The sequence below is a fragment of the Stegodyphus dumicola genome, chromosome 2 (genome assembly GCF_044657685.1).
Source record: "Stegodyphus dumicola isolate Sdum_Otavi_A_Nest chromosome 2, ASM4465768v1".
In the NCBI taxonomy this organism is placed as follows: domain Eukaryota; kingdom Metazoa; phylum Arthropoda; class Arachnida; order Araneae; family Eresidae; genus Stegodyphus; species Stegodyphus dumicola.
The window spans coordinates 191,375,923-191,391,505 of NC_140769.1; the positions used below are offsets into that span (position 1 = coordinate 191,375,923).

Genomic DNA, 15,583 nt, shown 5'->3' on the forward strand with positions numbered 1-15,583 from the left:
GTGTTGGAATGGTTTGATTATAATTTCCCAAACATTTGATTTAAAACATTTATAGAAAATGAAAAATAAAGGAAGTAAATAATAATTGCATGCTTGTGACTCTGTGCCCTTCATTACAATTTTTTATCTTTTTTATATATCAGGTATTCTGGATACATAAAAAGTATGTATTTTTCTGGTGATTATCATTCATTTTTTACACATTTACTAGCAATATGTAAAACATCTATAGGATCACAAAATACCTTAGAGGATTCATGCAGTTCATACCTTAACAGGTAGCAGTTGAATGCTGAAGAAAATAAAAATTAGCTACAGGAGTTGGCATAAAAGTAATTAGTTTTAATATTATTTTTATATTTAGTTTATTTAGCGTTTTCTTGGTAAAAGCTTATTTGGGAATACATTCACGCTTAAATATTTTTAAGCAGGTAGTTGCAGCATTTTTACTCTTCAATATACGAGGCGTATTCGGAAACTAAGTACCGTTTTGAAAAAAAAAATAGTAAAACAATTTTTTCGAATCCAATTTTATTTTTACATGAAAATGCATGTCTTAAACTATTTTTCAACATAGTTTCCGCCAATGATCAAACACTTGTCATAGCGGGTGACCAGTTTTTGTATACCATCGTCAAAGAAACTTCCCGCCAGTTTCGATAACCACGACTCCACAGCATTTTTCGTGTCATCGTCAGATCCTAAGCGCTTGCCAGCAAGATCGCGCTTCATGTGCAGGAACAAGTGATAGTCGAACGGCGCCAAGTCCGGGCTGTACAGCGGGTGATCAAACTGCTCCCAATGAAACTGTCGAATTAACGATTGAGCGACACCAGCAGTATTGGGCCGAGCATTGTCATGGAGCAACACAATTCTTTTACTGAGCATTCCTCTTCGTTTGTTTTGAATGGCACGCCTTAGTTTTGTTATAGTCTCACAATATCATGCTGCTTTAATGGTTTCACCTCTGGGAAGAAATTCAGTAAGCAAAACGCCTTTCCTATCCCAGAAGACGGTGCACATGATTTTTTGTGATAACATGGTCATTTTAAACTTTTGTTTTTTTCGGAGAATGAGTGTGTCTCCACTCCATCAATTGTTGTTTCGATTCTGATGTGAAATGACACACCCAAGTTTCATCACCTGTCACAATTTGGTTTAAAATGTTTTCTTCCTCATAACTGTACCGCGTGAGAAATGTCAGGGCACTACTAAGTCGTTTTGTTTTGTGAACATCAGTGAGCATTTTTGGAACCCATCGGGAACAGAGTTTGCGATAATTCAAGCGGTCAGACACAATTTCGAACAAAACAGTACGTGAAATTTGTGGAAATGCCTCTGAAAGAGTTGTCATTGTGAAGCTTCTGTTCTCATGAATTGCTTCATCAACTTTCCTTACCAAATCATCGGTGACAACAGAAGGCCGACCACTCCGAGCCTCGGCGTGGACATTTGTTCGACCTGCATTAAACATTCTTACCCACTTTCTCACCATTCCATCACTTATCGCGTACTCAACGTAAACTTCTGTCACTTGACGATAAATTTCGGCCGGTTTAACATTCCTCGCGTTCAAAAATTTAATCACGGCACGAATCTCACAGTCAGCGGGAGAACTAATTGTCTTAAACATTTTGAATGTGCACAGCAAACTGAAAACACAACATAGAGCAACCAAAATGGCGACAATTGAAAGTCAGTGAACAAGAAAGACTAGTGCGCATGCGCAGGACGCCTACCACAGCAATGCGACGGCGCTAGAATAAAACGGTACTTAGTTTCCGAATACGCTACGTATTTAATTAAAGAGAACAGAACTCATATGTTCACAACTTTGTTCAAATGCTGTAGAACTGCTTCCTTTTCTGAATTTTTTCAGAATTAGTTAAGTTCATTAAAAAATACAATTGTAAAGTCATAATTTGGAAAATGGATGAAGTATTAACAGTTTGAAATTAATATGCAAATCAGCAGTATACTGTTATGTCATATGGCAGACTGCAGTTGATAATGGCTGTAAGTAGATCTAATATTGGAAAATAATTACCACAGTGTACCATGGGTAAAGAAAGAAGCATCAGCAATTTTCACTGCTACCAGATTGTTGATGGCATGAAGACCATGCCCTGTAGTTCTGCAACTTATGAAATTTGGGGATTTTCACACCAAACCATCTGATATGTTTATTAGTAATGTGTGAAATGTTATCAATGAAAAGGAAAAATGTAATTTAAAATGTGTTGCTGGTCTTCAAAATGCAAATATTTTTCCATTGTTAAAAGAAATGCACAATTAATTGGCAGAATAGAATTTAATAAAATTTTATCTAGTATTTTATTTACAAGAACTGTTTTTTTATCATAACCTGGCAGAAACAAATTCTAAGAGCTAATAAACTGTAACTTTTTTTTTTTTTTTTTGACTGCAAGTTGGAAGATAAAGCTTAAATTTGCTTAAATGATTTCAGACTTAGTCTGATGAGTTTTTACTCTGTTATTTAATCAAAGTAAATCGTGGTTTTGATTTTTCTTTGAAAAGAGGGTTCTCTATCACATAAACAATGTAAAAATATGGATTTATCTTTCTAAGTTATAGTAATGTTGACATATGAAAGTTGTAGCAATGTGGAAAATGCTTATTTGGCATCCTTGGGGATCTATTTTTAAATGCAAAGTTTTCTACACTTTAAAACCATATGAATAACCTTGCCAATTATCTCAGTTTTGTCAAGTGATGTTGTTTCATGTGATTATTTATCTCAGATTTCTATGTTTGCTTTTAGTCTAATGGAAGTTATCCTTAAAAAATGTAGTATATATTATAAGGCCTTTCTTTCATGAGAACAATGCATTTAGCAGTGATTGACAAAGCTTACTCTTTAACTGTGGTTGTAATGATAAGAAAGCAAAATAACAGGGGGAATCAGTAACAATGTCTTCCCCCCAATGTGGACCAATGAATGCCATTATTAAATATCTGATGATTATTACATGATCATAGTTAACAAGGAAAAAATCTCATGAAAAGGATGATTATGAACTAAAAGCCTTTTTTAGTAACAACACATATAGCATTGTTTCACAGCTTCAGAAATGCTCAAATATACAATTAACTCTAAACAGATTTCTGGCAATACACATACTGAAATAAGTTGGGGACTAGTGCTATTTTTTTATAAAAGAATTACTTGTATAACAGGAATGTGCATTTCCTTTCCTTAAATAAGCACTCAGCAAATGGTGATTAAAATATTTTCTTTTAAACATAACATAAAAAGAATTACAAGCATTTTATTTACACCTCAAATGGATTGCATAATGTTACATAATGGCACTTCCAAAGATTACTTCACAATCGACTTTTCTGCTGTCCACCAATGGCAGCGCAATCCAAATTCTAATCTTAGGGGAGGAGAGCAAAAGTTCCTCTGGCAAGTTCAGAATAAAGGGAGGAAAAGTATACAGTTTTTCTGTGATAACAATACAGTTTCTCTGTGATTTGTCATCCCTCTGGTCTGATGTCATCTTGATGAGGAACCAGCAGTAGGTTTCATTGGATGTCAAGTTTGTAACATTTGCACTCATCGAATTTTTTTATGTGATCAGCGATGTATTTGTGCATTCCTGTGAAATAATACCTTTGAAAATTCTGTGTAATGTCCCTTCAGCACCATTGTATCTTGCTATATAAGCATCATGATACTATTTAAAAATTCTCTTCATTCATGCATTGGTACTGCTAGTTGAGCTTTCTCTGATTCATAATCTGTGGAAAGGGATGCAAAATTCCTGGATTCATTATATAACCTTGTCTGGTTCTATTTGAAAAATTTTCATCTTTTACTTCACTTTCAAAAGATTCTATCACCTTTTTAAGATCTGTATCCATCAGCTGTTCTCTACAGAATTCTGCTGCCTTTTTGGTTGGCATTTCAATGTTTATCATGTAAACTTCACATAATTCTCCTTCATGGTTGCACACAGGATATGACAACATATCGGCTACAAAATTACCTCTTCCAGGGATGTATTCCATATTCGAATTATAAGACTGTAATTGCATAGCCTACTTAGCAAGTCTACCCATAGGTGACTTTAGGCTTAAAATCCATTTCAATGGTTTGTGATCAAATGCTATGATAATCTCTTGACCATCAATGTAGCCACTGAATTTATTCAAGGCCCATACAACAGCAAGGGCTTATCATTCTGTTGTATAGTAGTTTCTTTTGGTGGTAGACAACAAATTGCTTGCGTATTCTATTGGATGTTCCTCTGAACATTTTCCTTCTAATAGCATAGCACCAATAAGCAAACTTATTAACATCCGCCCAAATAATATAATGTTTTGTTGCATCATTTTGCTTTAAGATGGGAGGGCTAATGAGAAATCGTTTTAATGTCTGGAAAGAATTCCTCTGGTCCCCATGTCTAGTTTATGTTCTTCTTAGTTAGATCACTTAGAGAGGTCTAACTACTACTGAAAATTTTGGTATGAATCTTTTATACCAGGATTAGGTCTGCAAGAAAGAATACACTTATTTCACATTTCTTGGAGTAGGCATCTTCTGTACAGCAGTGGTTGTTTCTGGATCAACTTCTGCTTCTTCACCAATAATCCAATGACCAATATACTTCATTTTACTGCAAGCAAAACTGCATTTCTCACAATTAGCGTTAAGTTTAATTTGCAACAGTCTCTTGAAGACTTCTTTTAGATCAGCTGCATGTTTTTTTGATAGTCTCTGATAGTATTTTAATGTCATCTAAGTAAGGGAGAACAAGCATATCATTTCAAGCCACTTCAGAATTTATCAATTAATATTTGAAAAGTGACCAGAGCAGTTTTCAGTCTGAAAGCCATTCAAACAAACCAGAAATTAGCACAAATTTTTCTGTTTGGTTTGGGCACAAGAACCATTGGCACAGCATATCAAGACTCACATTCTTCTGTTATTTTCTTTTCCAGCAGATCATCAAGCTCCTTCTTTAAAATATCTTTCGTGGCTGGAGACGTCCATTATGCTTGTACTAAAACTGATGGGTTATTCCCGGTATTTACATGGTAGTTCAATATTGGAAGTTGCTTCTCTTCCTGTTTGGAACACAGTGTCATATTTCATTAACAGAGCATTGAGTTTTTCTCTTTGGTTTTCAGTTGTCTTCCTTCATTTACTCTTAATTGTAGTGTATTGAAGTCCACATTATTTTCTGGATGTTCAGGTGGTTTGAAAACGGCATCACTAAAGCTAAATTTCCATTTAATGTCATAGTAGAAATTTAACTATTTGGAAGGTCTAAAACAATTTCAGCACGTTGTAAAAAATAAGTTCCTAAAAGCATTCTGTTATCTTTAGCTATAGGTAAGGCAAATAAAGTTATTCAGAACGATCGTCCTTCAATTTCAGTATCTACTTGGGTCATATAAACTTCTGTTTCTTTCTGGAAACTGTCAACTAGGGTAACATTTATACTGGTTTTTTCAAAATTCTATTCCTCTTTCTTTCAAAAGACAATGTAATGTTTCTCCCATTTATAGTGTGATTTGCTTCAGCACGCATGTAATTCCGGATAACTCATTTATTTTTCTCTTAAAAGAATAGCCTTGAGCTCCTCTACAGAGAATATCAAAACGTGTAAAGCTCTGAAATCAGCTTCTGCTTTCTTCAGAGAAGGAACTTCCCTCAGCCATAGTAACTAACTGTTGGTCGATCTTCATTTCCCCCCCCCCATTATCTCTTGATGAAGCACTCTTAGTATATTGAGGATTACCTGTATAATTTTTGGGACCATCTCAACTCATTTATTTTTCTCTTAAAAGAATAGCCTTGAGCTCCTCTACAGAGAATGTCCAAAGATGTAAAGCTCTGAAATCAGCTTCTGCTTTCTTCAGAGGGTGGGAGCAGATAGAGCATTTAGCCTTAATAAAGCCTAACTTCCCTCAGCCATAGTAACTAACTGTTGGTTGATCTTCATTTTTTTTTGCATTATCTCTTGATGAAGCACTCTTAGTATATTGAGGATTACCTCTATAATTTTTGGGACTATCTCATTGTTGAAACTTAAGGACTTCTTTATTATCATTTTTATTTTGTACATGTCTGACTTCTTCATGCATATCTAATTTAATTAGTCCGCAAGCTGAAGTGGGTTGTTTCACCAATTCCAATTACTCCATTGGTACAATAAATGTTCCATACAATCTGGTGGGGCTTTCATCTTAATTTTATCTGCAAATATCAAGTTCTTAAACTGCTCAAATATTATGACTTTTGATTCTTTAAACCACCCATCAAAATAGTTTTGTAAGTCAAAATAAAAGTCACACCAGGTGTTTTCTGGATTTTCTTTTGTTGGCCAAGCAATGAAGAACTTTAAGAGAATTTGTTTAACTTTCTGATAATCTTGAGTGTCATCAGAAGATTCTTTTGCAATTACTAGTTTTACAACATCAGTGGGTAGAAGACCAACAAGATAGACTACCTGTTTTGAAATTGGTACTTTCAGAAGGGTTAATTGCCTCTCAAACAAGTCGAGAAAAAAATGAATGTGGGCTGTGTTAGGATCAAAATTAGAAACTAACTTGTCCACGTCTAATTGAGGCTTTTCTGCATATACAGAAGAAGACACTGTTGCCCTACTAGCGATAATACTAGATTGTAATTTTAATATCTTCTATACAACAACCATTCATTTTCTTTCTCTCTCTTAGCACATTGTTCTATTTCCATTCCTTTACAATCATTTATGATGCGCTTAAGACATTCTTTCATAGCTCCATGTCATATGTGAGATTTGTGATTATAGCACTTATTTCAAGAATTCTAAAGTCTTTCTCTGTCATTACACATAGTATCTCTGCTAATTCAATTAAATACTGCTTCTTTTTGTAAATAAGCCATGCTTAAATGAAAGTTTGTAATTTTCCTAAAACTTTTAATATACCAACATATATAGGGTTTAACATATCTTTATATAGATTTAGTACAAATCAAACATAGATATTCAAAAACAAAACATAAAACGAAATATAACTTATTTTACGTGTCTTTCTATTGATTTTCTTGAAATAACATATAAAATGCACAGTACCATTCTCTGAACATAAACTGTTGTAGAATACTTTCAGTAATTTGCATTAGCATAAAACATAGCAGCTTGAGACTGTATATTTCTATACCTTTTTCTGTTGTTCTTTTTACAGTGTTTACAGAACAGAACTAAGAGTTATTTATTATGTGTTTCTTATATTTGACATTTATTTTCACTGCTTTCTATTGAAACTTACATAGAACAAAAAAGCTTGAACTTTTTATGAAATGTTCATTCAAATATTATTCTTTAAAATTGCAAAAGTAGCGGTTGCCACCAGAAAATTCCTCATTTAAATTTCAGCAGTACTTCAAAATTTATCTTTCAGTGCTAAAGGAACTGGTATGTAACAGAACTCATATAATATGGATGAGGGTAAGCCCCCTAGAAGGGAATTTGGAAGTTATAGTCCTGTTATAAAAACTATTGAGAGGTAGCTTACCCCAAAAAATCAATAGCATAGGAGTCAGGCATCATCAGTTTAGTATGAAAAGATGGTTTGCATACACCATTAATTTGAATAGGAGCCCTATATACAGATATCTTGATATCTGGTCTATTATATTTATGACATCATCAGGCAGATAGAAATTTTCTAATAGAATTTATGCATGTCAGCAGGCACAATTCATTATAGCAAAGAATTCATACATCGGTGAGATATTTTGAAAAGAAAATGACACAGTAATGTTTCTAGAATTACAGAACTGTCAGTATTAATAGTTAAACATGCTTGATGTTGCCCATCATTAGCAGCTGACCATTTCTGGATTCAAGCAAGATCTTCTTCTTAAATGTTGTGCAGCATTTCAGGAATCATAGGTATTATTTTGCTGTACTTGTTTAAGCAGTTGTTTATTTTTAATTTCAAAGATTTAATATACAAATCTCTCCTTACTACTAGTTTAGGCTTCTTATTGAGGTATAACATGGCATACTATCATCCAAACTATCATCCATCCATCCATTACTGTTTTTTAGGCAAATTTCATGTAAAGATTATACTTTTTCAGTGTCATTAGAAACATATGCTGGTGATCAAGATACTGGTACCTCAGGACTTCTGTTCAAGTCATTGGTGTATGCGAGGAGTTATTTCATACTAAACTGTCAATACTCTGTATATGTGCTCTTGTTTTGCTACTTGTTATAGTTTTAATAATATGATTACAACTACCAAAATCTGCCTTTGAGGGCAATGTAATTTATATTTTATGCTAGAATGTAGTGAATTTGGTGCAGGCAGATGCAGTTTCCAAACTGTCTGGTTTTCTGCATTCAAAATTCATTTTAGTGTTTAAGGAAATAACTATATACCCTTTATGATATGCATATATGTATATATAGAGAGAGAGAAAGAGAAATAGATATATATGTTATCTGTATATGTCCCCAGTCTATGTATATTTTTCACCTTGGTTGTGTTGATATGTTCGTTTTTCAGTATCTTTTCTTATATTCTCTTGCATGTTGTAAAGTAGTATTTGTATGTATTTTGTATGTGAAAATCCTATGTATATATTTTCATTGTTATTCTTCCTGTATAGTACATTATCACTAAATTGTATTTAGATGTATTTGCTGTACTTGTATTTCTTGCAGTAGTTCATCTATTATTCTCTAAAATTTTATTAAATTAACTTGAATGTGAATTATTTATCACTTAATGCCAGTCTGATTAACTTTTCGTATCTGCTACAGAAACCTGTGATGAATCTTTTGGTAAGTGATTGTTACCAGCTGTTACAGCTTGTTGCTTATGCATGGTAGAATTGTTTTGCTAGTTTGCTTTGGTTTGCTGGCTGTACAGCTTTACTGTAGATCAGGGATGTCAAACTCATAGGTACACTTGGGCCAAACAAACAAGGTTTAACTTTAGGCGGGCCACAAAAAAAAAAAAAAAAAAAAAAAAAAAAAAAAAAAAAAAAATCAATATTCATAGAAACGTTGATTTATTTCAAATAATACAATAATAAACATATATAATAACTTGTATTCGCACTAAATGGATTTAAGATCACATAATAAACATATATAGATATATATATTTATATAGAAAAGAACAAGAAAAATTTAATGTTTACGTCCTGATACTTGACATCTCTTTTCTGCTATTATCTTTCCTATTTCGGGAGAAATTTTGTTTGCAGTGATAACTTTCAACGCTGACCCAAGGTGAGCATCATTAATACGGTTTCTAATAGGAGACTTATTACCTTTCATGACTGAAAATAACTGCTCGCACTGATAAGTGCTACCAAACATGGAAATAATTTCATATGCGAATTTTCGAGTATTTTCAAACCTGCCTAGTAAATATTTGTAAAATTCAGGCATGCCCACTTCAATGAATTTTGCTTTCAAATTTGAGTTGCATTGAATCTCGATCACCTACATTTGCATATGGCTGGGTACTGAGTAAATACTTACTGAGAAAACCGAAGAAAACAAAAAAATTTGTCTTCGAGGGAACTAAAATCATTAAACCTCGTTTCAAATTCAGTTGTTAAATTTGCAATTTTTTCTGCGTATTTTTGATATGAACAAGTATCATCTAAACTTGATTTGTTCATGCTGCACGTCGGGAAGTGCATCAAATCTTCATTTTTAAGTTGTTTTTCCCAAAGAACTAGTTGACATTTGAATGCTTTAATTATGTCAAACATGTTCGTAATGATATGATCTTTTCGTTGTTATGATAAATTTAAATCGATTAAGTGTTTGGTTATATCAACCAAGAAAGATAAATCTAGTATCCATATGGGATCGTAAAACAAACTTATGTCTTGATTTTTCGTTTTTAAAAACTGACTTATTTCTTCTTTCAAATCCCAGAATTGTTTGAGAATCTTGGAGCAAGATAACCAAGGTACCTCGGTATAGTAGGACAAACCCGAATATTCACTATCTAACTCACTTAAGAAAGCAGTGAATTGACGCTGATTTAAACCTCGAGATCTTATAAAATTTATAACTTTTTTTATATATGACAAAACATTCTCCATATTTATTACTTTCGTGCATAGAACTTCTTGATGTATAATACAATGCATATGATGAATGTTTGAACCGTGAATTTCACTAAGTTTTTTTCTTAGTAATGCTACGAAGCCCTTGTTTTTCCCGGTCATTGATGGAACGCACAGAATTTAATTTTGCCAAAGGTAGATTGTATTTCTGCAGGAAGTCCAAAAACACAAGTAAATATATCTTCTCCTGTGGTAGTACCAGGCATCAATATTAGTTCCAGTTTTCCTCAAAAATGTTAAAATTCTTGTCACAAGAACAAAGAAACACTGCTAATTGAGCTTTGCCACTAATGTCCATGCTCTCGTCACAGGCAATGGAGAAACTTTCGAAACTAGATGATTTTGCTTTGATCTGATCACTTAAATTCGCAACTAAATCAGTAACTCTTTCCGCAACTGTATTTCGAGACAATGAAATTGATTGAAAAGCCTTCACATTTCCAGGACAAACAATTTCTCCAGCTTTCATTAGGCATTCCTTGATGAAATCACCGTCAGTAAAAGACTTCAAATGTTTAGCTATCAACTCAGACAAGGCGTAGCTTGCATGTACCGCCACTTCACTTTCTTGCAACACTTTACTAAACATGGACTGTTGCTTTTTCACTCCTAACTTGAGCTCTATCAACTTTTCTTCTCTCATTAATCCTTCGTAATTGTTATATTTCGTATTTCACAGAAAAAATATTCTAATTCCCATTTTACTTGATATATTCTATGTTCGTCAGCGATTTTTCATTTAGTTTTACTACCACTTGGTTTTGATATAGACATACTGAATACAAAGGGCTGGAATAAACACGGTTAACGTTAAAAAGTTAACAAAAATTTATTCTTTCCACAAGAGATAAATCAAAATGCTGAAATATTTCTTCAAAAACATTCTAACAATATCACAAAATGTCAAATGTTTAGCAAAAATCAATTCAAAACAGAGAAACTAATTCTATCTCACAGCGAAATCGCTACAAATCAATCACAGCATTAAGTAAACAAACAGTTCGCTAGAACTACAGCTACTACTGAGATGAGTTGTTTGTTCTCGACTTTTATAAGCTTTATAATTAATTTCTCGAATATACTTGAAACATCTATAAATATCTGGATTTTTGTGGATGGCAACAGCAATTACGAGATATTTATTTATTAGGTATTAAATGCATGCGCTGTTCTATTTTTAACCTTCCAACGCAGCTGTCTTATCAAAAATCGTCTGCGTTGCTAAGGCAACATGAAGCAAATCTAATTACAATTCTAAATAAAAAAACTAATGAAAATAACTATGAAATTCGTAACAATATGAATTAAGTAATAATTAATAATAAAGCAAAGTGCATGCACATGCATGCACCAATATATTGTACAAAACTATGATTGGAAAACTGAGACCATGAGTTCGGCCACATTCGGCTATTGGGGGATGCGTACAAGTTTGAGTGCACGTGTCCCCAAAAGCCGAAGGTAGCTGAACGCAAGCTACTCACACGCATTTGTAATTTAAGTAGTGTGTGTGTCAGCTCGCTGTGAGTAATCTAACAACACTGAATAAATTATCGTTAATTACTTAGCAGTAAACATTTAATTTTTTTCTTCGTTGATATGTTATTTTATTATTAGTCCAAAGGGGCTTTGTCCCTGAAGGACTATTCTTTTCGTTTTGCGATTTTGCGTCGGACTCATAAATGTCGGTTCACTTTTCAAACTGTTGCCACAAAATGTTAGTCCTGCATTATATTTGAAGAAATTAAATAATGAAAAATCTGCATAAATGATTGTCTATTTCTCGCATTGTGATAAAACAATGGTACATAGAGCCATCGAATTTTGAATGACGAAATCCTACTGCGAATATGGGCATCTGAAATCCCAAATTTGGAATTTGTTTTATTATAGATTTTATATTTTGTAAAACTTTAACGAATTTTTGATTTACAAACTCAATGCTTTAAAAGCGAGAAATGGCAACGTTATATAGAAAAAAAATACTTTTATCTCCAGCTCGCGAGACTGTGTATATCGGAAATTCTAAAGATATGCTTAATTTAACATTATTTTGCGATATTGCTCTTGAACTGAATTTTATGGTTTAAGTGCAAAGAACATGATATTTAATAAATAAAGGTAACACTCAAAACGTTAAAAAAACGCCCCTTTGGACGTAATTTAAAATCTGAAACATTTCAGTTTTTTTTATATATTATTATTTCCCGATATATTGGCCAGGCCGCAAAAATATTTGTTGTGGGCCGCGAGTTTGACATCCTTGCTGTAGATGGATGAGTTTGCATTTGCTTTTCATAATTAATTCTTTTTTCAAAAATAAATTAGAATATAGCATTTTTGAATTAAATTACCTTATTATTTACATAATTTTTATTTTAAACATTTTTTAAGCATGCATTTAAAGTAATAAATTTTTAATTGGTCTAAATGTTAAAGTTATTGAACCAAAAACAGACATGATGAACAAGTATTCAAAGGGTTTTTTATATTAATCTTCAGGAGGATGGCGAATTGGGATGTGATAGATACTTATAGAATTTCCTAGTTTATATAGCAGAATTCTTTATTTCATTATTTGTATGCTTCTGTATGGCAATTTTAATTAATTAATTAATATATATATATATTTATTTTGTGCAAACCTAACAAATTGTATACTGTGACCAACATTAAATATTATTCCATAGAAACGTAAATCAGCGAATCAACTCAAAATGGAATCATTATTACATTTTCCAAATATAAACAAGAATGGAACAAATCTTTTCCTATTTTTTAATATATGTTTATTTGATTTTAATTATCAATAAAATTTTAATAATTTATAGTTATAATTAAGTGCTAACATTTAAAACTTCAAACTTAAGCACCTAGTGATGTTAAGTGTGGAGTTTTATTTATTTATTTATTTTAATTTCCTGTATAAATAATTTGTTTTTCGTAAGAAGATATATCAGTGACACCTTCTTTTGCTTTTGAGGTACATATACAGCTGCATTACATTTTTAAAATTTTTTTCTTGATGATCATAGTGATATTTTCTTTGAGGAATTTATTATTAAAACTTTGACATAATTTAATAGGCAAAAGTATCTAATTAATACTAGTCCTCAGCCAGTAGTTTTAATTATTTCTAAACAGTGGGTGTACTGCATCATATGCACATTTCAGTCATTATGAGGCCATAATGCATCTCATATGTGTATTTCAGTCTAACTTTAAACCTTTTAAATGTGCATATGATGCATTATTTTGAAAGTACAAAGTTAGATTGCACATTTTTCTTCAATATAAGCTTTTTCACTTTTTTTTTCCATATATATATACATACTATAATACATTATGCTCCACTGGTAAAATGTTAATTTTTTCTAGCAAGTAAAAATAATAGCCATTTTACAATTTTCTTATTAGTTCTTTTTGTCTCCTTTTCTGATATATGTTTATTTTTGTGTACTTATTTGTAAAAATAAAGCATTTCTTAACTGTAAGCACTTACTTCATTAAGCATGTGAAACTAATTTAGTTTATTAGTTTTGTATATGAATTTTTCTTTTAATATGCAAAGTTGAACTTTTATAAATCGGAACTCAATCTTTTTCATACTTAATCTTATTACAGAGGTTATGATATGCCTGCAGCTTTGAAAACTTTTAAAATAAAATTCATAAAAATTTTATTTGTATATTTGTTTGTGTGTAATATAAAGCATTATTTTTATATTGAGTGAAATCATTGATGTGCTTACATATGTGTATAGAATTATTTATATTCTGGCTTTTAAAATAGTGGCATTGGAGGAGCTTGTTGCCTTCGTATTTCTTTTTGCCTTTTGTATTGGGTCTTATGTAGGTATGTAGAATTTTTGAAACATTCTCGTACATTTTGGCTGTTAAAAATAAGAAATCTAATTCATTTTTAGATTTTGAACATGAATATCGTTTATCTGAAGAATTTTGCCGCCATCACTTTCTTCTGGGTACTTTATTACAAGAAATAAGGGCATCTCTATGTGAGGTCCATGAGATACGGCAAACAGCTATTTCAGTTTTCAGAAATCTTTTAGCAAAGCATGCATTTGATGATCGCTACCAAGGAAAGGTATTGTATTGTTTTGGTTTAGAGGAAGAGGCATAAGTAGTATTTATAAAATTTAATCTTGTTATAAATGTTAAATATAATATGAAGAACATTGATATGCCTTTATTTTAAAGAATAATTCTTAAACTTCCACAAAATCGCTGATAAAATTCAGTATGTGTGTCTAATTTGATGCACAGAATAATTAGCAGCTCATTCTGGGTTTTCTTTCTTTTAATTCCCTGTAACAAATTAAGAAATAGAATTTATTCAATGAACTGTCAGCTTTATTAGACTTGTGTGGACTACAAAATGCAAAAACGTTTGGGAGAACCAAAATTTTGTAAATTTGAATAGCATTTTAAAACAGCTTAAGTGTTTTAAAGTCAGTGCTATAAAATGATAAATCCTTACAATTTGTGAATCATATTAACTTTTTATTATCATAAATATATTTCAAAAATCATATTATTGGTTGTAACCTTAACATGCCAACATTTTAATAGTGAGACATATAGATAAATATTTTTCTAATGATATATGCTATCACTAAAAAAAGGGAAATAGAATTCTTAGCTAAATGCTGTAAATTCATTTTAAAAATTATGAATGAATTTGTGATTATTCTGATTATTTATTTTTTGTTTTAAACCATTACTGGAAAAATTATTCCATTTTATATAGGTTAAAATATTTAATTTATTGATATACCATATATTTTCATGTATAAGCTGAGAATTTTTTAAACTTTTTCTAAAGCTAAATTACAGGGAATCATCTCTTATAACAGTCTCCTAATCTTGCAAAAAACATAGGTACTTTTCCATTAGGTGGACACAAGCAGTAAATTGCTAAATATATTACTTTTTGACTTTATATTTCCTAAGTTTTTGAAAAAAATTCTTTTTAAATGAAATGAATTATTACTTTTATGAAAATGAATTTTATTTTCAAAATTTTTTACAATGATGGTTTGTTGCATAATTACCAGAATTTAAGATCTGATGTTGGCGAAATTTGCACCTGACTTTCTAGAGAATTGCCAAGCAGTGATACTGTTGCTATTCGTAGAATTTTCAGCAAACACGATTACCTGTAATTTGAAATTATCATCATTGGTGCTTAGTGTTAACTGTTACCATTGGCACTTGGTATTTTACTGTACAGCAAGTTGATTGGAAAATACTCTAGCCATTTTGCCTGCTTGACAACATTTTCACTCTCATGATGACATGTTTAAATGTTGCAAAATTTTTTTTTTCTTTTGGCTTATATATGGGTTTCGAATTTTGCCAAATTTTTGACCAAAAAAATGTACTCTCAGCTTATATACGGTGTAAGATTTGTATAATTATATTTTTTATGTCATCAATATCTTTC

At 31.6% G+C, this 15,583-nt stretch overlaps 1 protein-coding gene across 8 annotated transcripts in view; it reads left to right on the forward strand.

The window, feature by feature from the left end:
- The window catches only part of Ziz (dedicator of cytokinesis protein Ziz), a 292,231-nt gene that overhangs the window by 171,161 nt on the left and 105,487 nt on the right, over positions 1-15,583 (forward strand). For 7 of the 8 annotated variants that reach the window (XM_085811589.1, XM_085811587.1, XM_085811582.1 and 4 more), the window contains 2 exons: positions 8,793-8,813; positions 14,046-14,224. In XM_085811589.1, the coding sequence (XP_085667715.1) occupies positions 8,793-8,813; positions 14,046-14,224 (200 nt within the window). The remainder of the gene's footprint in view (positions 1-8,792; positions 8,814-14,045; positions 14,225-15,583) is intronic. The other variant, XM_085811583.1, reaches the window with a different exon arrangement.